This window comes from Anomaloglossus baeobatrachus, chromosome 6 (assembly GCF_048569485.1).
Source record: "Anomaloglossus baeobatrachus isolate aAnoBae1 chromosome 6, aAnoBae1.hap1, whole genome shotgun sequence".
NCBI classification, from domain to species: domain Eukaryota; kingdom Metazoa; phylum Chordata; class Amphibia; order Anura; family Aromobatidae; genus Anomaloglossus; species Anomaloglossus baeobatrachus.
Window position 1 is genome coordinate 528071670 of NC_134358.1, and position 27181 is coordinate 528098850.

General features: G+C 43.1%; 1 protein-coding gene across 1 annotated transcript in view; it reads right to left on the reverse strand.

The window, feature by feature from the left end:
* Positions 1-27181, reverse strand: part of MYO3A (myosin IIIA) — a gene marked incomplete at its 5' end in the record, with an annotated part of 269215 nt that overhangs the window by 10314 nt on the left and 231720 nt on the right. The window contains 3 exons of the mRNA XM_075316162.1: positions 5358-5489; positions 9831-9871; positions 17479-17564. Of these exons, the coding sequence (XP_075172277.1) occupies positions 5358-5489; positions 9831-9871; positions 17479-17564 (259 nt within the window). The remainder of the gene's footprint in view (positions 1-5357; positions 5490-9830; positions 9872-17478; positions 17565-27181) is intronic.

Below are 27181 nucleotides of genomic sequence, written 5' to 3' on the forward strand. Positions count from 1 at the left end.
GTGACTTAAATATGAGTGTCTGAGCAAAGGGTCTGAATACTTATCACCAAGTGATATTTCAGTTTTTATTGTTTAATAAATTTACAAAAATCTCTATACTTCTGTTGTTTTCTGTCAAGATGTGGGATGGGGTACAGAGTGTACAATAATGAGAAAAAAAATGAACTTATTTGAATTTACCAAATGGCTGCAATGAAACAAAGAGTGAAAAATGTAAAGGGGTCTGAATACTTTCCGTACCCACTGTATACATCCAATACAAGTCTATTACAAAAGCTATTGTTTAGAAGAACTATGATATATGGCAAGGGGGTAAAAAAAGTAGTGGAAAACTCCTTTAAATCCTCTTGTAACTTATCATAAGTCAAATTTAAATATCTAATTACTAAGTAATACATTCTATTCTATAAGTTAGGGGGAATTGATCGGGAAGCAGAACTAGGCTCACATCTGGGAGCCATTTTCAGACTTACCTGTAAGAATATCCATAATCATTTTGAAATGGTTAAAATTACATTGTGGATCAGCATAATAATAATAATAAAAAAAATGCTTTAAACTCCATTTTTAAAGAAGACAGTTCTAAAGGATAAATACAAGTATACAGGATATGGTGTTCTAATATCTAAAGGTAGTGCACATATTTTCAATACATTTGTTAATCAATTTGATATATTAATTAAAATGTGTAATAAAAAATAACTTATGAAAATATGTTGAACATGTTTAATATATTGTTTTATAATTTTATTTTTTCATCTTTAAAAAAAAAAGCAACAAAAACTGAAATCTTGCAGTTTTCACTTTGGCCACTGAGCCTCGTAATAGCACACGTCTTGTATACCTCTTCATGAATCAGGAGCATCGGACAAGTGGCGTGCATCTATGTTTGCGCCTTGCCACAAATCCCGCTCAAGTCCCTGTTGTATTTGTAGTCTAGCGAATGCCATGCCCCCATCCTGCCACCTTCTTGCCATCCAATAATCACGTGAGAATGCCAAATGTTGCTTGATTTTAGTTGCAACAAAATTATGCGACTTTTCAAAGCTTTTTACACCATGAGCAAAAGCTATGATGAATCGGGACCTATGTGTTTACATGGTTACAGACCATAAACATACGTTCTGTCATGTGATTTTGCAGACATACAAATATCTAATGTTTAAAAAGCCCCCGTCAAAAGGGCAAAAGCCAGGTTTTTTTCTTTTTTATTCCCGATCCTGCAAATAAAGTATTTTTTTGTTTTTTTTTTATGTTTTTTTTATTTAGTGATAATATGTGTGGTTTATATCCATGGGGTGTCACTCACAGGGTAATATTGTAGCGCAACCTATAGCCACACCCCTAAAGAGTCCTGTGAGCCACACCCACTTTGAAAAGACCATAAAAATTAGCACGAAACAAAAAGTCTCAGATCTCTGGAACTGTATGGTGGATTTGAAGAAACAAAAAACAAAAACCAAAAAATCAGAGGAGCAGTTGGAATAATTTATGAGTAAAAACTGGTTCTTTTTGACCTGCTGACAGGTCCCCTTCAAAGAGATTAATCAGTTCATCACTTGGACCCCTTTCACACTGCGTTCTGACCTACGTTTATTGATCCCGTTGGGGCTTTTGTCCAAACCCTTCGCAAAACAGGTTTCGGACACATGCACCGACAAGGCCGTTGACTTTAATGGTGCAGACCGAGTCAGCGTGTGCTCTGTCTTGCCCCATTTTTGGGAATATGCAGTTTCTGGAGACGGACATCCAGACACAGTGCACCATTATAGTCAATAGCCCCGTTGGTGCATGCGTCCAAAACCCGTTTTGCTGGGGTGGGGGGATGTTTGGTCAGAGGCCCCGACGAGACCAGTGAACACAGATCAGAACACAGTGTGACAGGGGCCTTCCTAGAAGTTCAAACTTTTACCATTTTAGGAATTCAGTAAAATGCCATGACTATTAGTTAAGCAGAGCTAGATTTTAAAATTAGGCTTTGCCTACGGGCATTTAACGGTCTTTTTATCCAAATTTATGTTTATATGTTAAAATTATTTAATAATACATACCTAGATATAATCTACAAAAAAGGTTGTCAGCCCCCGCACACACCAGAACATGGGGGCTACTGTACCTCTGCACCCACCGTTGTCAGTCCCTGCTTTTTGTTACAATTTACTTGATACAGTTTCTCTATAAAACTTTACCAAGCTTCTATAATGCAATGTTCTTTGCTACATGACAGTATGGATTTTGTTCTGCAGATTACTTAGTTATGACGAGTGTCAAGATTACAGATTTTACAGGTTGTTCTCTGCAGACACTGAATAAGCGGAAGATATTAGGAAATATGAGCTCAGCAATCTGCGGGATAATAGTGATAAGCCAGTCTGACGAAAAGTTGAATTTGTCAGTTCTCTTGAATGTGCTCAATCCACATGGAATTTATGAAATTCTGATCAAAATGTGCCTTATGATACTCTGTGTCTAAATTCCAGGGCATAATATATATGTAGGGTGCAAAAATACAAAAATAATGCTCACCTCGCCGCTCACCTGTTCTGCGACCACAGATCCATGAAGCACCTTCCAAACTCTTCTATACTACTCCATGGCACACAACATCCTCCTTTTCCATTATCACTCTGCACTGGGACTTCTGTCTGTCAGGACATCAGAGGACAACTTGGTGCTTAGTTTATCATGATGATGGAGGATGAGACTGTGATATGCCATGGAGACTCCATCATACAAAATAGTAGAATTGCCGGCACTTCCTAAACCTATGGACTGAACTGGTGCAAACTGAAAATAGCATACATTATCCAAAATAACAGTTGCACTCAAGTAAGGGGTAGGGAAAAAACTGAAGGACGTAAATAGTGAACATTGAAATGTGCCTATGCATTACTGCCCAGAAAACATAAAAATGTTTTTTTTGAAAACTGAGCTACTTTGCAAATAGAAATGGCCAAATTTAATTGAGCCCAGTTACCACACCAAGGAGTAACTCTTAACTGGGTTCTAATATAATTTTATGCCCCTCTTCCTGTCCAAACTGTCCTCTTATATGGGCTAGAAAAGAACAATTAAAACACATGAAGTAACTGGGAGGAGTGCACAACTCCATAATACAAAATAATAGAATTGCCGACAGTTCAGTTTGCACCAGTTCAGACCATAAGTTTATGAAGTGCCAGCAATTCTACTTCTTTGTATTTTGGAGTCATGTTCCTTGTTTGTGCACTCCTCCCAGTTACTTCATGTGTTTTAATTGTTCTTTTCTAGTCCATATAAGAGGTCAGTTTGGACAGGAAGAGATGGCATAAAATTAGATTAGGATTTAGATGAGAGAGTTACACCTTGGCGTGTTAATTAGGCTCAAGTAAATTTGGCCATTTTTATTTGCAAAGTAACTCATTTTTTTCTTTTTTTTTTTTTCATGTTTTCTGAGCAGTAATGCATATTCAAATTTCAAAGTTCACTAATTACATTCTTCAGTTTTTCCCCATTGTTATGCCGTGGAGAAGTAAAATAAAAGCCAGAGGGAGTTGTCCATAGAATGGGGCGGGTGATTGTGGAGGGAGAGGTCAGCAGCAAAGTGAGTATAATTTTTTCCCCCACCTCTTTCCTGCCCTTTTACAAATCAGCAAAATGGTGACCATCGGATTTCACATAAAGTGAATAACAAAGTATTGAGATGCACAAAGTATAAATTTGAAACGAATGTTATACACATTCACTCATGTATACTGGATAACTAAATACAAGATAACTAAAACAGAGTAACTGCAGAGTTAGGACTCTGAGTACTTGGAAGTTGTGCTAACTTTTCACCTAACCACAATATTGGTGATAACCTGTTGATTTATGCGATACCCACCACCAAGACCCTCAGTGATCCAGAATGTGGTTCTACAGTGCCCCGTTTCAATGGAGATTTGGCATGGTACTTATCTCATGACATCATGTAGACAATGAATGAAGCCATGTAGACCATGCATTGAGAAGGGTAACTTTACATTGGAGCAGAAGGACCACCATCTATCAGCAAGTAATGACCTATCCTATGGATAATTTACGTTTTTCTGACAATTTGTCAAGAGGAATCCGAGTTGTAAATCCCGCTTTGCTTAATTTCCTTGGCTTTTAAAAACTAGAAAAAAAGAAAATCACAAATTCTAGGAAATCAACGTTTAGACCAGTGGTTCCCAAACTCCAGTCCTCACGACCCCCAACAGGTCATGTTTTCAGGATTTCCTTAATATAACACAGGTGATACCTTGATAATGATTCCATCACCTGTTCAATAGTAAAGAAATCCTGAAAACATGACTTGTTGGGGGCCATGAGGACTGGAGTTTGAGAAACACTGGTTTAGACCATTATCAATAAGAGACCTCAAATAATGGATGAACATATGGGGGAACATAGTGAGAGATATAGCACAGGTTCAATATTTTGTATATTTTATGTGTTATAAAATATTAACTGAATTTTATAAGAATACAAAAGTAACAAAACATGAATTCTTGGGTAATTGGATATTAACCATCAGTGCATATATAATATGCATTACATCAGCTCGCCCCATTGTATGGAATTTCATTGGATATTGTACCTAGAAATAGCCCTTGCAGTAACACAGCAGTTTGCAAAGTTAGCACTAAAGGCCGCTTTACACGCTACGACATCGCTAGCAATTGCTAGCGATGTCGAGCGCGAAAGCACCCGCCCCCATCGTCCATGCGATATCGTGTGATCGCTGCCGTAGCGAACATTATCGCTACGGCAGCGTCACACGCACATACCTGCTCTGCGATGTCGCTGTGACCGGCGAACTGCCTCCTTTCTATGGGGGCGGTTCGTTCAGAGTCACAGCAGCGTCACCGAACCGCCGCCCAATAGAAGTGGAGGGGCGGAGATGAGCGGGACGTAACATCCCACCCACCTCCCTCCTTCCTCATTGCGGGCGGCCGCAGGTAAGGTGAGGTTCCTCGTTCCTGTGGTGTCACACATAGCGATGTGTGCTGCCGCAGGAGCAACGAACTACTTCGTACATCGAGCAGCAGCGATATTCGAGAATAGGGGGGCATGTCACCGATGAGCGATTTTGACCATTTTTGTGACGATTCAAAATCGCTCATAGGTGTCACACGCAAAGACATCGCTAAAGCGACCAGATGTGCGTCACAAATACCGTGACCCCAACGAGATCGCTTGAGCAATGTTGCAGCGTGTAAAGCGGCCTTAAGACTCATCCATTCTAACCAGTTCTGAAGATTTCCAGTGACTTTTTCATGGTTAGGATGCATGAGCAGCAGCACTGGACTCTATGAGCAACTGATTTTGCAAGAAAAAGCATTCATCATTACCTCTCACTTGGGTTTAGGAGAGAAAATTCCATGGCTGAAAAACCATCATGAGCTTTTGGATTAGTTATTGACATTGAGTGTTTGGAATAAATCTCTCTATAATAATCTTCTGATTCCAACACTTTGCCTTGACTGCGGAAAAAAGAAAATTTCCTTTGTCCATTTTATTGAGCGTTCTGGATATTTAGAGTTTGCAGGTAAACACTTCAGGAAGTCACTTAGTTTGGGGATATATAGTTTTTTTTAAGATGTGTTTTTTTCATGTAAAAAGCTGTTTCTATGCTGCCAATTTTCAAAAAAAAAAGCCTTAGACATGCCTCTCCCTCCTTTACATAGTAATTGACAGTTTCCTTTGTATTCAAAGGAATGTATGAAAATCTATCATTGTGGGTAGCCGGGGGCAATAGGACTCTCCGGCTTTGTCTCTAAGTGGACAGAGGAAGCAGGACACTCAGGTGTGGCCTATAAGTGGGGATGGGGGGAGACTCAGGCTTTGTCTAATAGAGCAGCAGGACTCTCAGGCTTTGTATATAACTGTGCTGGGGCAGCAGGACTCTCAGGCTTTGTATATAACTGTGCTGGGACAGCAGGACTCTCAGGCTTTGTATATAACTGTGCTGGGACAGCAGGACTCTCAGGCTTTGTATATAACTGGAAATACAAAAATATCCATAGGAGTGATAACGGGGTAATAATCATAGGTATAATATGCTAGTAAGCATTATAAATATCATATGGAAAGACCTGTGTGGGCTACCATAAACAATAAGGATGCAAACCACTCAAATTAAATGCATAAAGACAAGAGGACACCAAGTGGTTGAGATGCAACAATATGTATCAAAATTTAATAATACATACAAATATAGTAGTGCACAATAAGTACAGTAAGGATAAAAATGAGAGACAGAGGTTGCAAAAGGCACTGAAAAATGGAGGATATCACATGGCATAAATAAATTTATATAGATAGAAAGCTAAGGACCATGTGATTGTCCAAGATATTCGCTGGTGAAACAGAAGTTGGCATACAGCAAAAGCTAATATGAAGCAGTATACAATGCAATGCAATTTAAATGCAAAATCGTATCAGGGCTGTATCAAAATATACAAAAAATCAGCAGCGTAACATGGCGTCAAACAGCCTATATGAATAGAAATATATGGACCATGTGGTTGTCCAGAGTGATCACTGGTGACCCAGGGGTTAACATACAGCAATTGCCGATATGGAGCAGTATATAATGCAAATACAACATCAATGGAAAAACATACCACAGCAGTATCAAGGTAGAAAAAGAGTCAGCAGCGTGACATTAAAGTGCCGAGTGCAAGGCTACAGGACCAGAAGTCCCCCCCTAGGTGGTAACGCGCGTTTCACGTGTTAAATAAACGCTTCATCAGACCGAAGGAGGGGTAAAGATTCCTCTATCCAAGGACCTTTTGTATGCACCATGTGAGGTGTCACATGGGTAAGAGCACCCAATCATCGATGTTTGTATCGGCGCATGCGCAGTTCACATCAGAATCCCCAGCCACTGCGAGCGGCGTCAGGTAGAGGAGCGCTCGAGGGGGAATCCCAAAATGTCAGGTACCGCCCCCACTCGAGCGCAGCTCCACCCCACAGACACCGCAAAGCATGCCAGGGAAAAGGAGTGAACCACGCAAGCGCACACATCAGCTGCTAACACATGGGAACGGAAACTCCCAATACGACAGAAATGCATAGAGACCTATGAAGGACTGAATGGCATAATAACAGTAATATATAATAATTGGCTGCTCTTACCCATGTGACACCTCACATGGTGCATACAAAAGGTCCTTGGATAGAGGAATCTTTACCCCTCCTTCGGTCTGATGAAGCGTTTATTTAACACGTGAAACGCGCGTTACCACCTAGGGGGGGACTTCTGGTCCTGTAGCCTTGCACTCGGCACTTTAATGTCACGCTGCTGACTCTTTTTCTACCTTGATACTGCTGTGGTATGTTTTTCCATTGATGTTGTATTTGCATTATATACTGCTCCATATCGGCAATTGCTGTATGTTAACCCCTGGGTCACCAGTGATCACTCTGGACAACCACATGGTCCATATATTTCTATTCATATAGGCTGTTTGATGCCATGTTACGCTGCTGATTTTTTGTATATTTTGATACAGCCCTGATACGATTTTGCATTTAAATTGCATTGCATTGTATACTGCTTCATATTAGCTTTTGCTGTATGCCAACTTCTGTTTCACCAGCGAATATCTTGGACAATCACATGGTCCTTAGCTTTCTATCTATATAAATTTATTTATGCCATGTGATATCCTCCATTTTTCAGTGCCTTTTGCAACCTCTGTCTCTCTTTTTTATCCTTACTGTACTTATTGTGCACTACTATATTTGTATGTATTATTAAATTTTGATACATATTGTTGCATCTCAACCACTTTGTGTCCTCTTGTCTTTATGCATTTGTATATAACTGTGCTGGGGCAGAAGGACTTTTAGACTTTGTCTATAACTGTGCTGGGGCAGAAGGACTCTCAGGTTTTGTCTATCACTGTGCTGGGGCAGCAAGGCTCTCAGGCTTTGTCTATAACTGCGCTGAGAAAGCAGGGCTCTAAGGCTTTGTGTATATCTGTGCTGAGGCAGCAAGACTCTTAAGGGTGCTTTACACGCTGCGACATCGCTAATGATATATCGTCGGGGTCACGGTGTTTGTGACACACATCCAGCGTCGTTAGCGACATTGCAGTGTGTGACAGCTAGGAGCGACGATCAACGATCGCAAAAACGGCAAAAGTCGTTGATCGTTGACATGTCGCTCCAAATCATAATGTCGTTGGTGTTTCATTCCGCAGGTTGTTCGTCGTTCCTGCGGCACCACACATCGCTGTGTGTGACACTGCAGGAATGATGAACATCATCCTACCTGCGTCCATCGGAAAGGAGGAGGAAAGGAAGTGGGCGGCATGTTCCGGCCGCTCATCTCCTCCCCTCCTCTTCTATTGGGCGGCCGTTTTGTGACACCGCTGTGACGTCGCTGTGATGCCGAACGCACCTCCCCCTTGAAGGAGGGATTGTTCGTCAGCAACAGCGACGTTGCTGAACAGGCATGTGCGTGTGATGCTGCCGAAGCGATATTGTTGGCTTCGGCAGCGATCACCACATGTCGCACAAACAACGGGGGCGGGTGCTATCGCTCACGATATCGCTAGCAATGTTGCAGCGTGTAAAGCACCCTTTAGGATTTGTTAATTAGTAGGAATTGGCGGCAGAACTCTCATAGCTTTGCCTATAAGAGGGTGGGAGCAGTAATATTCTCAGGCTTTGTGTATAAGTGGTCAGGTGAGGCAGGACTCATACACTTTCTATAAGTTGGTAGACACAGCAGGACACTCATGGTTTCTCTATAAGAAGGTAGGGGCAGCAAGACTCAGGCTTTTTCTATAGTTATGTCATGACTTGGTTTGGAAATTGAATCTGGTGACCTGTTGCCACATGTTCAGTTCCTCTGTCTGCTGGGCTATTGACTTTTCTTACCTGTCGGAATGCTGATGGTTCCATTAATCTTTGTTTTCTCTTCTTGGTTTGCTTCTCTCCAGGTGTTTATTTTCCAGTTTTGGTCTGCCCTATCACATTCTGATTTGCATTTTATATGTTGACCTTTCACTGCCTTTCCTTGCTGGCCATACCTCTAGGTGGACTTGTGTTTAGGATTTCCAGCTCTTCAGCTTAGGGGTAAAAACCAGTTTAGTTCTTGCAATGAGTCGGTTTGTTTTCCTTCCCAACACCTTCTCCTTTCACATCTATTTAGCTTTCCCTATATATATTATATGAATGTGTTTTAGTTTTCTCACTAGGGGTTTTTGTATCTTCCTGGAAACCTTTCACTCCCCTTGTTGGCAGTGTGTTGCGGCCTCCCCTCTGGTCCTTCAGAAGGTACAAGAAACCCCTCGATGACATTTTAGGGAATTAAGTCTGGAGTTGTGTGGCTAGGGTCTTTGTAGACTGTACAGGTACCAGTTGGGTTCGGGTACGGCATCTCCCTTTATTAGGTCTTCCCTTTTTCCGATAACCATGTGTGAGAGTGTTTACGGTCATAACAAATGGGCAAAGGCAACCGGACTATCAGGATTTTCCTCTGTGTCTTGGCAGCATATAAACAGCTTATGCTAAGAAAATATGAACAATACTAATTTATATAATAGGAAACTATAAATCCACATCTTAATCTTATACACTATTTATAATTTGGCACATACTAATTTTTTTTTTAATCTAAATAAGTTCAAAATTGTAAACTTGCCCCTATTGGGTTGGCATTTTAATTCATACAGAAATTGAAATCCACAACATTGACATAAAGTTAAATGGTTAAAGAAAAGCATTTTTAGAAAACAGTATTGTATGAAGATTGTTAGATTTGTTATATTGATAAACTTGACATACAAAGCATCCATTACTAAACTCACCCTTCTTTTCTTGGTTTTCGTTTTTCATCTTTGTATGGCAACTGAAAAAGTCATATGTTGTAGTTATTAAATGTTTCGTTATAAATGATAAATACTTAATTCTAGGGTATATCACATATTACAATAATTAGCCATTTTACTATAATTGTTGTTATATATATAGCATAGGGGCTTCCTAGTCAAAATATGCCAGGGAGAATGTTAAAATACTTCAAGTGAACTTGACAGCTGATACATGCTACTTAATCCACCGCCCCCTGTAGTCTAATACTCCTAAATAAAATTCTGTGTGACCAATTGCCTCTAGAAGTCATCTAATGACACTTGTGTGTAATTAATTCTCGGTATACATAACTACAGCTGTTCTCTGAAGGCCTCAAAAGTTTATTTGAAAACACTAGGGATCGAACAGTAACATGAAAACCAAGGAACACACCAGACAGGTCTGGGATAAAAGTTGTGGAGAATAGAGATGAGCGAACCCGCAGATATTCGGGATAGGCGACTCCAACCGGATTTACAAACAAAACCCGATTCGGGACCAGAATTAATCCTGAATGTCTGCCTGGACGCCGTTCTCCATATATTGTGCTTTAAAATAGGGCTAAAAAGGGCTAGGGGGATTAGAGCAGCAGTGTTTTACTTACCGCATCTCCCGTTGGACTGTAAAACTATTTCTAGGGCCACTCATTACCCTCATACATATTCACTGTTTTCCCTGCCCACCGGTAGGCCCGGTGTCTGTGATTAACTGCACCCTTACTCTGTGTGACAGCGTGTCGGATTGCTTGAAATCACACACGCTGTCTGAGTCTCTATAGTGGTGCAAAAATAAATACATGAAAAATTGGTGTAGGGTCCCCCTATATTGTGATACCCAGAACAGATAAAGCATACAGCTACAGGCTGCAACCCCCAGCCGTGGGCTTATCTTGGCTGTGTATCAAAATAAGAGGGACCACATGCGGATTTTTTTAAAATATTTAAATAAATAATTTAGAAAAACGATGTGCAGTCGCCTCCAATTTTGATACTCAGCCATGATACAGCCAACAGCTAGGGGCTGGTATTCTCAGACTGGGGAGACCCATGATTGTTGCCCCCCCACCCAACCTAAAAATAGCAGCCGCCCAGAATTGTCACGATGCGACAATCCCGTCACTTTACCTCTCTAGATATTGTTGAGGAGATTAGTAAAAACAAAGAATTATCCCTGACAATACTAATTCTCAAAACATATTTGTTACTGCCCAGTTTTGTCTTGGAGTTCCATGATTCTGTCTTTGTCCTTTGAACAAAGGATTGACTGTTTGGCCCCAATTCATCAAAGCAATTAAGCCAGAATTGTGGTGTTAAATGGAGAGGCTGCACATTTTTTAGACAACATGAAATTGCACAAAATGTTTTGCTACTTTTGGTGTTTTCTAACCAGTTTTTCCCAGCTCTGCCAAAATAGGTGAAACAGTGGTGGAGGCGAAAGGCCACAGTACATCTAATTCATGACGAGTTGTGGTATTCCTTGCTCCAGGTATCTTACGCCAGTCCCAGACTGGACTAAGGCGGGCTTTACACGCTGCGACATCGCTAGCATCGGCTAGCAATGTCCAGAGCGATAGCACAAGTCCCCATCGTACATGCGATATATGGTGTTTGCTGCCATAGCGAACATTATCGCTACGGCAGCTTCACACGCACATACCATACCTGGTCGGCGATGTCGCTGTGACTGCCAAACAATCCCTCCTTCAAGGGGGAAGTTCGTTCGATGTCACAGCGACGTCACCGGGACGTCACCAAACGGCCGGACAATAGCAGAGGAGGGGCGGAGATGAGTGGGACATAACATCCCGCCCACCTCCTTCCTTCCGCATAGCTGGTGGACGCAGGTAAGGAGATGTTTGTCGCTTATGCGGCTTCACACACAGCGATGTATGCTGCCGCAGGAACGACAAACAAAATCGTACCTGCAGCAGGAGCGACATTATGAAAATGAATGACGTGACACAAATCAGCGATTTTTGGCACTTTTGCGCTCGTTCATCATCGCACCTAGGCTTTACACATTGCGATGTCTCTACCGGCGCCGGATGTGCGTCACTAACGACGTGACCCCGACGATATATCAGTAGCGATGTCGCAACGTGTAGAGCCCCCCTAACAATTGTGGCGAGGTGCATGCCACTCATCAAATGCACCTGATTTATTAAGAGGCATGTGCTTCTTAAACAATTGTCAGCATTTGACTCCAATATGCCCCCTTATCAAGACTGGTGTGAACAAGGTTGGTCTTGATGAATTGGGGTGATTGTCTCTTAAAGAAGTGGTTCACCAATATTTATCATTTGCTAGATCAATATTATGTTGAGAAACAATGTTTCTCTCAAATACCTTATGTTGGCAATAGTGCCTGTGAGAGGCGCTATTGCGGACCTCTGTTCCCCATTACGTGACCCCGGGCTCCATGACCTCGGGGATCCGGTGATGTCATGTCACGTTCCAGATCACGTGACATTACCATGGCCAGCCGCAGTCTTCCTGAGTCACTGGGCTGTGGGCGGTGTTTCACCGCTGATCACAGCCCAGTGTGTCTCCTGCTTGCAGCGCTCTGCTGTGAGGGAGCAGGGGAGCTGATGGGCTGTCACGCTGGGCTGTGCTGAGCGGTGAAACACCACCCACAGCCCAGTGACTTAGGAAGACTGCGGCCGGCTGCGGTGATGTCACGTGATCCGGAACTTGACGTGACATCACCGGATCCCCAAGGTCATGGAGCCCGGGGTCACGCAATGGGGAACAGCGGTCCGCAATAGCACCTCTCACAGGCACTATTGCCAACATAAGGTATTTGAGAGAAACATTGTTTCTCAACATAATATCGATCTAGCAAATAATAAATATGGGTGAACCACCCCTTTAATTCAGTGCTACATTAAGGCTACTTTACACGCTGCGATATCGGTCCCGATATCGCTAGCGTGGGTACCCGCCCCCATCTGTTGTGCGACACGGGCAAATCGCTGCCTGTGCCGCACAACATCGCGCAGACCCGTCGCACATACTTACCTGCCCGGCGACATCGATGTGACCGGCGAACCGCCTCCTTTCTAAGGGGGCGGTCCGTGCGGCGTCACAGCGACGTCACTGAGTGGCCGCCCAATAGAAGCGGAGGGGCGGAGATGAGTGGCCGGAACATCCCGCCCACCCCCTTCCTTCCTCATAGCGGCCGGGAGGCAGGTAAGGAGAGCTTCCTCGTTCCTGCGGCGTCACACATAGCGATGTGTGCTGCCGCAGGAGCGACGAACTACATAGTTTCTGCTGCAGTAACGATAATCGAGAATGGACCCCCTTGTCACCTATGAGCAATTTTGCACGTTTTTGCAACGATGCAAAATCGCTCATCGGTGTCACACGCAGCAACAACGCTAATGCGGCCGGATGTGCGTCACAAATTCCGTGACCCCAACGACTCCACATTAGTGATGTCGCAGCGTGTAAAGCCCCCTTTAGTCCATAGTCAGTGTTAGTAATTGCAGCTCAGCCAAATTCACTTGACTATAAATCTAATCATTTCTGGGACCGAACAAAGATTGTCCTGCAGTGCGGCAGAGCAAACAGTAGCCTATTACATGTACCGTCCTCTTTTTTTCCTTATCTAAAGCGGGCATTACACGCTGTGATATCGCCCCCATCTGTTGTGCGACACGGGCAAATCGCTGCCCGTGCCGCACAACATCGCCCAGACCCGTCACACATACTTACCTGCCCGGCGACGTCGCTGTGACCGGCGAACCGCCTCCTTTCTAAGGCGGCGGTCCGTGCGGCGTCACAGCGACGTCACTGAGCGGCCGCCCAATAGCAGTGGAGGGGCGGAGCTGAGCGGGACGTAACATCCCGCCCACCTCCTTCCTTCCGCATAGCGGCCGGGAGGCAGGTAAGGAGAGCTTCCTCGTTCCTGCGGTGTCACATGGAGCGATGTGTGCTGCCGCAGGAACGACGAACAACCTCGTTACTGCTGCAGTAACGATTTTTGAGAATGGACCCCCATGTCACCGATGAGCGATTTTGCACGTTTTTGCAACGATGCAAAATCGCTCATCGGTGTCACACGCAATGGCATCGCTAATGAGGCCGGATGTGCGTCACCAAATCCGTGACCCCAACGACTCCGCATTAGCGATGTCGTAGCGTGTAAAGCCCCCTTTACTCTGAATACACCCAACAAGCATTAAATGATATAGGTTGAATGAGGCCATAATTTAAATGCTTCAACTGAATGTATTTTTAGATTGGTACATTAAATGAGACAGAATGGCTTTTAGCTTGTTTGTCAAACAACTTTCTAAATGCCTGAGATTTTTGAGAAATAGTTGTAAAGGATGTCACAAATGGAATGGTAGAATATAGAAGCAAAATGAGAAAAAATATATGTATGTCATAATCTGCAAAAAATTTTCCAATGAAGAAAAATAAAGCAAGTGTACAAAGCCTAGGACTATATCAAAGATGTTCGATCTGTGTTTCTTCAGACGTTGAAAAAGTACAATTCCCAGCATAGCCTGTAGTGGTCCTGATTCTTCAGAGCATCCCTTTACCCTCAAAATACCACCAACAACATTTATAAATGCAGGATTGAGTATTAAAGGGAATCCATCTGTAGGATCAACCCTCCTAAGGGTGGTTTCACACATCTGGCATTTCGCCGGATTGCTGTATCCGGCACACTCCAGTACAGTGCAATACTGTACAATGGCATCGCGGCAAGCTCCGGTCACATGCTCCGGTCATATGACAGCATGTGACTGGAGGTTGCCGCGATGCCATTGTACTGTATTGACTGTACTGGAGTGTGTCGGATCCGGCAAAATGCCAGATGTGTGAAACCACCCTAAGCCATCTATATGGGCATGTAGGTCATAGGAAGCTGAATAGAATGATATCTTAAAATCTGCCATGTGATGTCTTATTCTTGATAAATTCACGTTTTTGTTACTATGTATATGACCTGTTAAGATCAATGGGCCGGACACAGATCTGCATGAGAATCTGCCTCCAGAGCTCATTTTAAATGAAAGGGGAAGTTACCAGGGTGAGACATGTAATGACTAAGTCTGCTGTCCTGACTTACATGTCTCACACTGGTAACGTCTCCTTTCATTTAAAATAAGCATTGGAGGCAGATTTTCAGGGAGATCTATGCCCAGCCCATAGATCTTAACAGCTCATTTATGTATTAACAAAAATGTCGTTTTCTCTGCAATAAGACCTTGGATAGCCGATGTCAAGATATACAATGGCATGTCATGTTTGGGCACCCCTGGTCAAAATTACTGTTATTGTAAACAGTTAAGCAAGATGAAGATGAACTGATCTCTAAAAGGCATAAAGTTAAAGATGACACATTTCCTTTGTAAAAAATGTTTTCATCTTTTATATTTTAAAATTAACAAAAAAGGAAATTGGGCCTATGCAAACATTTGGGCAGTCTGCATGGTTAGTATCTAATAGCACCCCCTTTGGCAAGTATCACCACTTGCAAATGCTTTTTGTAGCCAGCTAAGAATCTTTCAATTTTTGTTTGGGGGATCTTCATCAATTTTTCCTTGGAAACGTCTTCCAGTCCTGTGAGAGTCCTGGGTTTTCTTGCATGTACTGCTCTTTTGAGGTCTAGCCACAATGATGTTCAGATCAGGGGACTGTGAGGGCCATTGTAAAACCTTCAGCTTGCACCCTTTGAGGTAATCTATTATGGATTTTGATGTGTGTCTATGATCATTATCCATTTGTAGAAGCCATCCTCTTTTCAACTTCAGCTTTTTTACAGATGGTGTTATGTTTGCATCAAGAATTTGTTGAAATTTCATTGAATCCATTCCATTCATTCTATCTGTGAAATTTTCCCTTTGCAATTATGTGAAACACAACCCCAAAGCATGATTGATCCACCCCATGCTTATTGGCTGGCGATATATTCTTTTACTGAAATTCTGCGCTCTTTTTTCTCCACACATACCTGATATGGATTATTGTGGACAAAAAGTTCTATCTTAACCTCATCTGTCCACAGGACCTGTTTACAAAATGCATCAGCTTGTTTAGATGTCATTTTGCATACTTCTGAAGCTGAATTTTATGGTCAGGACACAGGAAAGGTTTTCTTCTGATGACTCTTCCATGAAGGCCATATTTGTGCAGGTGTCTCTGCACAGTAGACCTATGTACCACAACTCCAGAGTCTACTAAATCTTCCTGAAGGTCTTTTGCAGTCAAGCAGGGATTCTGATTTGCCTCTCTAGCAAACCTACAAGCAGCTCTCACAGAACTTTTGCTTGTCTTCCAGACCTTATCTTGGCCTCCACTGTTCCTGTTAATTGCCATTTCTTAATTACGTTTAGAACTGGAGAAAGCACAACTTGAAATACTTTGCTATCTTCTTATAGCCTTCTTCTCCTTTGCGGGTCTCCACCATTTTCATTTTCAGAGTGCTAGGCAACTGCTTAGAAGATTCCATGGCTGCTTTTTTTTTGGCACAAGGTGGGTTTTTATAAAACTGTGAAATTTGCCTCACCTGTCATTTCCTAACAATGCTTAGGAGGGTTGATCCTACTGACAAATTCCCTTTAAAGTTGCTTCTCACTATTGGACAACCCTTTCTTTTCTTAATAGTTCCACTGACTATTATAATATAAAAAAAGACTGCATATCGGAGGAATGACACCAGTCATGCTGTAAGTATTCAGTGTTTTTATATGAAGTTGGGCAGTAGAGCAATTAGGAAGGAGTTTGTCCGGTAGTGGCCGCACCTTTAAGTTGCCTCTACCCATTTGGCCAACAGCTCTCTCCCATCTCCCCCGTAGACATGAATGATCAATATAGAGGAGTGTTCATATGTTTTCAGTATGTAGGATGGAGTACGCAGCTGCCAAACACCTCTAGCATTGGATTATCTGGAGAGAGGACAAAAGACTGTGGTGTCTAAATCGTATCTCTCTGATCCTTCTCTACCACAACATAATTTGTCAATGTCCCCCATACAATTCACATGGTCAGCTAGTACTGTCAACATTAATGGGTTTAACCAACTTTTATTTAATCGATATTAGGATGTTTTTTAATTTAGATAGGACATGTGCTGTCCGAAGAGTCAGAAATGCTCATGTATAATTGTCCAATTCCAGTATGGTTGTAGAGCAGGAGAAACAAGATAAGATTCACTGCTACATTCATTTTTAAAAATGTTTTTACTGTTTTGAAAGAAATTCTAAATTGATTTTTCACCATATTTAGGTAAAAAAAACACTGTAAAGGGCTACATCAATGGTAGTGAAACAATTGATAGGTCTGATGATCGAAAACCCATTCAGTTAATCATTAGGGATGATCGAATACCTCAAATATTCGGCTTTGTGAATATTTTCCGAATAGGTCGCCGCTATGCGAATATTCGATGCGCAATGTAAGTCTATGGGAAACCCCGAATAGTTCCGAATAGTTGTTATTCGGGTTTCTCATAGACTTACATTGCGCATCAAATATTCGCGAATAGTCGAATAGCGGCGACCTATTCGGAAAATATTTGCAAAACCGAATATTGGAGGTATTCGATCATCTCTATTAATCATCAAATTCAAATATTGACATCAAATTGACTTACATGTAGGAGGCTGTAGTATGTAGACTCATCCGGGCTGATTAAGGTCTTTGGCTTTTGTCTTCTCGGAGCCCTTTGGTGTTTAATATCTTCTAATTTGGGACAATACAAAGCAATAAGAATTACAAAACAAGGAAACAGTAACTAAAAACTCCAAAACAGGCAGCTAATGTGAAATTACTAGATCGTAGTAAAAATATGTGATGACCCACAACTATCATGGTACTAGTCTCCCTCATTTGATGTCACGGTCGTCTCTCTTTGACAGGCTCATGCCCAGAGTCTCTTATTACCTTTGGAGACTCTACATATTAAATGTGTCTTTTTTCCTTTCAGGTGTTTCTGCTGATGACCACTCCCCACCTGGATAAATACAATCTGCTCCCAAGAGAGGGCACCGGTTATTTAGAATTCATTCTGGAGCTTGTTCTGAAGAGTGAAGGAGGTGTTTTCTGCTGCTGCTGTCTGCTGTGGTTTGATTTGGAAGTTACTCCATTGCTTAGCTACTTCCTCTATACCTTATTCAGTTCCTGTACATGTTTTTGTGGTCCCCTTGGTGTTTGATCCTATGTGCGGGAGTTTGGTTGTGACCCCTGTCTGTCTTTTAGTAGTTGGGTTTTTTTGGGTGGTTGGTGTGGAGGGAGTAACACCAGTGCTTGGACAGGAGTCAGGGACACGCTGGGAGCCCAGACATCACTACCTTCAAGTATACCTCTGGGTTGAGGGAAAGCTCAGGGTATATTTGTCTAAGGGCCAGTGCAAGGCTCCCAATCCAGTCACCCCCCTTGGGTCCCAGGATGACATTTGGGCCTCCTTAGGCTCCATTTTAAGTCTCCCTAAAACATCAATAGCCCATCTAGTTAGATCCAATCTGGTAAACATTGCAGATAGCTGCCACATATTAATCATGTTCTATATATTTTTTTGTAGCTTGAAAAAAAAACAAACATCTGATGGTTATGTTATGGGCCACATCATGTTTTCCCTAGTACCAGTTCTATTAATGTCTTCAATTTATTCTTTTGCTGCTGCAGATCGTTCTACTGATTGTGGCAGCTTTCTAATTAAACAGTTTAGTTCATTAAAAGTTTTGTAAACCCCTGGTCACAAGTAAATATTTATCATTGGAGCCTCAGAGACTTTCGGAATCGTGTTGTAACTTGCTGGTGAATTATCATATTATTTCATTAGCTTTAGAAGTAAAATACTGCAGCCTACAATCCCCCAAAACAGACACACTAAAATTAATCTTTTCTTTAAGGCTAAATAAAGCTTAATTTTAGAAAAGACATAAAAGGAAGTTGCCCAAGGGGCCTCCATTACCTACAACCTTTACCACCAGTGGTCAATGGACAACACTTCTGCTTGAATGCAACACCCTAATGAGGTTGGCTGATCCATGAAATGACAGCTGACATTTGTCTCAAAACAAAACTGGGTCCCAATACAAAACTCATCTGGTATGTGAAAATTTCTAATCGTGGTGTCTTCTTGAAGGACAAAAGGGTCTTTGGACCCCTGTAGGTATCGGTACTTTGGTTTAACTCACTTGGTCTTTCTCATAGATAATATCGTAGTTCTGCGGTGGCACATGCTACGTTGAGAAGGGTTAGTGCAAGGTACCAATAGGTGTGATGCCCTGGACTAGTCAGGTTGTCACAGGGTTCTGCACAATCTTTCTCTCCCTGTGCAGGGCTCAAACCCCCATGGTTCTTGGTTCTCATCTTGCGGTACTGCCTCCACCAGCATCCAAAAATCCTAGTTACACCTCACACCAGTGGGCTGCTAAGCTGGAATAAGGCCACCCACCTAGGGATAAGGCAGGGAGGCGGAAGGTGACAAGTCAGTTCAGTGGTAGCCCTCGAGCTGTGAGGAGCCCAGAGGAAGCTGGGAGTTGGAGCTCCCAGGGGAAAAGCAGACTAGGTCGCAGACAGTGGTCTGGACCAGGAGGAGTCGGAGACCCGGTCACGGGAGATTGGGACTGGGTGCTTGGCTAGTCTTGGAGGATAGCCAGCAGCCGCAGTTCAATAGCCGGGCTGGGGACGAAGGCACGTCGGGGTACATGGTTGGGGAGAAGCTTCAAGCAACCCGGCAATTAACCTAATGAGGACAGGGCCTGTATGGACTGTTCCCACGAAGCTCAGAGATCGTGGGCACTAGTGCAACGAGGGGGGTAAGGCTTTCCAAGCAAAGCAGCCCACTGAAGTCCCAAGCGTGAGCTCCTGAGAGCAAGCTCATCTGGTACTCTTAGCAGGGAGCGGGGCCCGGAAAGCTCCAAGCTGACGGGTCAACTGAACACTCTAAAATACGGTGCCAGGAGGAAGGCCACAAACCACCAGGCAGTACTGCAGAGGACGGGACCCGGACGAGCTCCCCAAGAGGGCAGCGGCACCCAGATACTTGGTTTACTACGTTGTCAGCGTCTGCTTTATTGCTGAGTGAGTACCTGATTAACCCCTGCCACCAGAAAGCCTGTGCTCCCCTTGCACCCCATACCACCATCCGGGGTCCCGGGGCCTTTCCCTGCCCTTGGAGGGTAACATCATCTAGCTGCTCCACTCCATCACCCCAGCTACTCCCAACGGCAGCGGCGGTACTCCCTATTACCGCACACCAGGGTGATGTCACGAACTATTCATCTCCCCTGTAAATACCCCCCTTCTTCATTTGGGTGTGACCCTGAGCACCCGGGTCCAGAGACTCTTGAGCCACGAGTAGCGACGTCCGGATCTGAGCGGTTCGACCCCTGCTGGGGAGTTACATAGATGCTTACAGTATTTCTGACCCCTCCATTTGCTTACAATCCTGGAACTTGGATTACTATTTTTTTTTAGCTGTGGTTTTTAGAAGAAAAGAGAAGGGTTCTGTCTTCTTGCTATACTAAATAGATATCTTGTATAAAGTTGTGTACAAATTGTAGGTGTATACATTAGGGGTCTGATGACTGCAAGTGAAGGGAATGGCTATCTACCTCTATCTGTCCCCTACAATTAAATAACGCAGTGGTCATGCTTGCACATTTCCTTTCATCCAGGGTACTTTGAAACTCCTACTTTTGTGATAATTATGGTCCGAAAGATTAAACCTTCAGTGATCAATTATACGTTTATCACCCGAATAGGTTGTAAATATTGTTCATGGAACAACCAATTTAAAGACATGCAGGCATTAAAGTGAACCTAAAATGAGAAAACTGGTGACACTGCCTAACAGACAAATGTGAACAGGTACAAACTGAACATGCAATATTCTTTAACAAATATACAGCTGCATTCTGAAATGCTAAGGTATATAAACATTGAATGCAGGAATTTGTACATGCATTACTGCTAAAGAAATATATTTAAAATTGAGACACTTAACTCATGAAAAGGCCAGTTTTATGTGAGTCCAGCTGCCAGCGTCAAGGCGTATTTCTTATGCTGACTCCCTACCTAAATTCCTCTACTCATTTTAGATTATAGGGTCATGCCTTCTGACTGAGCCCACCTTCCCATCAGCTTAATATGATTTTAAATTTCTTATTAGCAGGTTCCTGTCAGCCCCATAAAATTGTAGGCTGTTCAGCCCAGGTAGAGGCATTTAGGTAACGACTCAGCAAAATAGATACATCTTGACGCTGGCTGCTGGGCTCACATATATCTGGCCTTTATATGCTCTAAATGACTCAAGTTTTAAATGTATTTTCTTAGTGGTAATGCATGTCAAAGTTAATGAATGCGCTAAAACTGGGGCGGCTGACGGTTGCTATTCTTACCCTGGGGGGGCAATAACTATGTGCCTCCCCCAGGGGAAGACTACTAACCCCCAGCTGTCTGTTTTCTCTTGCCTGACTATAAAAAATTGGGGGGACCCTACGTCATTTTTTAAATTTATTTATTTACAAACTCGGGTGTCACATGGAGTGGGCGGGGCGATGCAGTGCATATTACATTAGGTGTAATGAGCAGCTCCGGACGTAGAGGAACAGCAGCGGGGAGCCAGGGAAGACTTCACCGACGACTTTCCCGTCCGATACTTCACTCCTCGCTGCCTCGCTTTCCTATGTGGTGCTTCCCTCCCCGCTGCCCGGTGCTTCGCTCGCCAGTCGCCTCCCCGCCCGATCCTAAATTAGGACCGGGTGGGGAGCGCAGTACCAGGGAGCGGGGAGCGAAGGACCCGGGTGGGGAGCGTGCATTAGCTGATTGCTTAAAAAAGCCGGCTTTTAAAAACTCATGCATCCATTTCAGACTTTTACTCAGCCCCAATCACAAAATCGTTCAAAAACGGTGATCGTTGACACGTCGCTCCTTTCCTTAATATCGCTGCAGCCACCGGTACGATGTTGTTTGTCGTTCCTGCAGCATCACACATCGCTATGTGTGACACCACAGGAGCGACGAACATCTCCTTACCTGCGTCCACCGGCAATGCGGAAGGAAGGACGTGGGCGGGATGTTACGTCCCAATCATCTTCGCCCCTCCGCTTCTACTGGTAGGCTGCTTAGTGACACCGCAGTGACGTCGCTATGACGCCAAACGCACCTCCCCCTTGAGGGAGGGATTGTTCGGCGGTCACAGCGACGCCGCTGACAAGGTATGAGTGTGTGACGCTGCCGTAGCGATAATGTTCGCTACGGCAGCGAGCACCAAATGACGCACGAACAACGGGGGCGGGTGCTATCGCACTCAACATCGCTAGCAATCACTAGCGATGTCGCAGCGTGTAAAGCACCCTTTAGCGGGACCATCGGAGATAGCTGAGTGCAGCACTCGGCTGATCTTTGGTACTCCCATAAAAGTGAATGGAGTAGCAGTGCACTCCATTGACCACTACTCCAATCATATGGGAGAGAACGTTGTTTCTCGCGATTGGCGGGGGTCCAAGTGGTCAAAACCAAATTGATCAGGAAGCGATATAAGAAAATAATCCAGTGAACGGAGTGGAGCCAGTAGCAATTACATTAAAAGCTTGACTTTAATATATCCATAATAAAAAAAATGTACAGATTAGATAGAACACCCATCAAAAACCACCCCAAAAACCGATGCATTTCAAGCTTTGCTTTAATCATGGTAAAGGCAATGTCGAAACGCGTCAGTTTATGTGTTTTTTGCTGATTGTTCTGTCTAATCTGTACATTTCTTTTATTATGGATATATTAAAGTCAAGCTTTTAATGTCATTGCTACCGGCTCCATTCCCTTTGTTGGATTTTCTTTTCATATCACACGCTGACATGCAGCCTGGACCAAGGCTTTTTCGTGCTGAACTGGGACTGACAACTGTAAAGGCGCATAAAATTGATCAGGAAGGCATATAACTTCCAAACTTGAGAATACTCCTTTAAATATGCTTTAAGCATTAATAAAACACTTAACCAACAAAGAACTAAAAAAAAAAAAAAAAAAAAAAAAAAATTATTTGCATTTGTTTAAGTCACATTTAATTTTATATCTTGTGTTACACCTTGACCAAATCCTTCAAAATGGTGCATGAATTTTTCGCAAAATCAAATAGATGAAAATTTATAAAAACAAGACAAAAAAGGTGCAAATGCAATAATGTTTAGCAAGTGCTTTCATGTGTTAGTAAAGCCTAGGATACTATGTGTCAACTTAAGTTGTTGTGAAGATACGACAGCAATTATAGCGCATCATTTCATATACATCACATATATAAAAAGTGCTTGTTACTAATGCATCAACTATCAATTGTTACACCAGAGGCCAAATAAGAGAAAATGGCCTGTAGTCATTGCTGGAACGAAGTATCAAATTAAGGGTCAATGCATACAGCAAAGCCATGAAGCAATGCTTGAAGGGGAAATCCATGTGTTTGTCATGAGAAGAGAAATTGTCTCTTGTACAATCAATATGAAAAAAACCTTGATGTGCCTTGTTATGCATCCGGCAGGTTTTGTGTTCTGTTACACATCTTGCAATGTGGCCATTGGTGAAATTGTTTCATCTTATTAATTGGATAAAATTGCAATGTGCTCACAAAAACAAGCAACTTTGCAATTCGTGATTAATGAAAATTCCCCTTCGTTCCCAAGTTTTTTTTATTTTTTATTGTGTACTTGGTTACTGGCACATTCTGGCCACATAGTCGGATTCCCATGGTACAGAGCAAAAGCTGCCTTTGCTAGAAGCATGGTAGAGCGTACAGTTAGGGCCAGTGGCCAGAAGATGGTACAACCCCTTTAAGAAAGAACTGATATTTTCATTGATCCTAACTAGGGTGGAGGTGCGGTCTGACTGCAACAAATCACAGATGCCGGTGGGCGGGGAAAGCCATGCATATGCAATGAATGTAATGAGCGGGCCCCGAAAGTGAATGACCAGCCTGAAAGCAGTTACAGCCACGCCGGAGCCTCGGTAAGTACAGCGCGCTTGTTCCTATCCCCCTATCCCTTCTACCACCATTTTTAATTGCCTGATTCTGGTCCCCATAGACTTATATAGGGACAGGTGATTAGCCAGATATCCTGGACAAATCCCGGGCTGGAACCGGGGTTTTTATTTTACCTGGTGAGGTCTGCTAGTCCCATTTTTCTGCGAGTCTGTCCATCGCTAAATAGGAGATGATGGGTTGAAAACCAAGCTGCTGATGGACAACATGCACAGTATGTGAAGAGGACAGGCCAGGAAACTATGTAGACTACTAGAATTATAACTTGTCCTCTTCACGTCTTGTGCATCTTGTCCATTGGAAGTGCAGATTTTAACAATTCATCTCCTGTTATCTATTTTTTTTCAATCCGAGGGGCCGCAGCAGCCACATCTTTGAGCCTATTTCTAGGTTGTTGGGACACACATCGCTGTGCTACATGTGCAGAGAGCAGGGAGCCGCGCACACTGCTTAGCGCTGGCTCCTTGCTCTCCTAGCTACAGTACACATTGGGTTAATTACCCGATGTGTACTGCAGCTACATGTGCAGAGAGCCGGAGCCGGCACTGGCAGCGAGAGCGGTAGACGCTGGTAACGAAGGTTAATATCGGGTAACCAGGGAAAGGTCTTCCCTTGGTTACCCGATGTTTACCGTGGTTACAGCTTAGTGCAGCTGCCAGAAGCCGTCTCCCTGCTTCCTGCTCGCTTCATTTCGTCGCTCTCTAGCTGTCACACACAGCGATGTGTGCGTCACAGCGGAAGAGCGACGACCAAAAAATGAAGCTGGACATTCAGCAACGAGCGGCGACCTCACAGCAGGGGCCGGGTCGTTGCTGGATGTCACACACAGCGACAGCGACGGGACGTCGCTGCAACGTCACAGAGAATGGTGACGTAGCAGCGACGTTGTTGTCGTCGTCGCTGCTGTGTGTGACACCACACTAACAGTACACAGACATTATAATCTATTTAGCTATTCACATGTAACTCTCCCATTCAAGTGAATAGGTCCTAAAAAAAGGAAAAATGACTGAATACGAATACAGGGCCTTAGGCCAAAGCACTTAATTCTGCATCCCCTCTTCCTGCTGCTGGCTTCTATCACTGTTATTAACTTGCCCCCTAATGATGTCTTGTGTCACAGCTAGAAGATATGGCAGCGGCGGAGACAGAAGCAGATAGCCGTCGCTGCACTCACATCTTCCACAGCGTCTATCACCAAGAATACAGGATGTCTTCAGAGGAAGCAGCGATGCAAGAAACTCCCCCTGCCACTGGTGTTACTCACCACTATTAACTTGCCCCCTTACAACTTCTACTGTCACAGGTAGAAGATACAGTGGCAGAGATAGAAGCAGATAGCTGGCACTGCACTCAAATCTCCATCAGTGTCTATCACCCAGGACACAGGGCGTTTTGAGAGGAAGCAGCGATGCAAGAAACTGTAATATGTAACTGCAGTGCTTCCCTCTGTGACTAAGCTGTAGAGATGGGCAACGTACATGTACAGCTCAATTTGTTTAACGTATATCGATGTACAGTCATATGAAAAAGTTTGGGCACCCCTATTAATGTTAACCTTTTTTCTTTATAACAATTTGGGTTTTTGCAACAGCTATTTCACTTTCATATATCTAATAAGTGATGGACTGAGTAATATTTCTGGATTGAAATGAGGTTTATTGTACTAACAGAAAATGTGCAATCCGCATTTAAACAAAATTTGACCGCTGCAAAAGTATGGGCACCCTTATCAATTTCTTGATTTGAACACTCCTAACTACTTTTTACTGACTTACTAAAGCACTAAATGGGTTTTGTAACCTCATTGAGCTTTGAACTTCATAGGCAGGTGTATCCAATCATGAGAAAAGGTATTTAAGGTGGCCACTTTGAAGTAGTTCTATTTGAATCTCCTATGAAGAGTGGCATCATGGGCTCCTCAAAACAACTACAAATGATCCGAAAACAAAGATTATTCAACATAGTTGTTCAGGGGAAGGATACAAAAAGTTGTCTCAGAGATTTAAACTGTCAGTTTCCACTGTGAGGTACATAGTAAGGAAATGGAAGAACACAGGTACAGTTCTTGTTAAGCCCAGAAGTGGCAGGCCAAGAAAAATATCAGAAAGGCAGAGAAGAAGAATGGTGAGAACAGTCAAGGACAATCCACAGACCACCTCCAAAGACCTGCAGCTTCATCTTGCTGCAGATGGTGTCACTGTGCATCGGTCAACAATACAGCGCACGTTGCACAAGGAGAAGCTGTATGGCAGAGTGATGCGAAAGAAGCCGTTTCTGCAAGCACGCCACAAACAGAGTCACCTGAGGTATGCAAAAGCACATTTGGACAAGCCAGTTACATTTTGGAAGAAGGTCCGTCTTGTGGACTGATGAAACAAAGATTGAGTTGTTTGGTCATACAAAAAGGCGTTATGCATGGAGGCAAAAAAAACACGGCATTCCAAGAAAAGCACTTGCTACACACAGTAAAATTTGGTGGAGGTTCCATCATGCTTTGGGGCTGTGTGGCCAATGCCGGCACCGGGAATCTTGTTAAAGTTGAGGGTCGCATTAATTCAACTCAGTATCAACAGATTTTTGACAATAATGTGCAAGAATCAGTGACGAAGTTGAAGTTACGCAGGGGATGGATATTTCAGCAAGACAATGATCCAAAACACCGCTCCAAATCTACTCAGTCATTCATGCAGAGGAACAATTACAATGTTCTGGAATGGCCATCCGAGTCCCCAGACCTGAATATCATTGAAAATCTGTGGGATGATTTGAAGCGTGCTGTCCATGCTCGGCGACCATCAAACTTAACTGAACTGGAATTGTTTTGTAAACAGGAATGGTCAAATATACCTTCATCCAGGATCCAGGAACTCATTAAAAGCTACAGGAAGCGACTAGAGGCTATTATTTTTGCCAAAGGAGGATCTACAAAATATTAATGTCACTTTTATGTTGCGGTGCCCATACTTTTGCACTGGTCAAATTTTGTTTAAATGCGGATTGCACATTTTCTGTTAGTACAATAAACCTCATTTCAATCCAGAAATATTACTCAGTTCATCAGTTATTAGATATATGAAACTGAAATAGCTGCTGCAAAAACCCAAATTGTTATAAAGAAAAAAGGTTAACATTAATAGGGGTGCCCAAACTTTTTCATATGACTGTACATTTAAAAAACAGCTTTTTTTATACTGAAAAATGTGTAAAAAATTGATTGTTACTTCTTTTGTGTATATTCCTCCCTGACTGCTGAGCCCTAGGACATGGCCCAGCCCTAGGCTAACCTTACAGCATATCTTACCCAGCACAA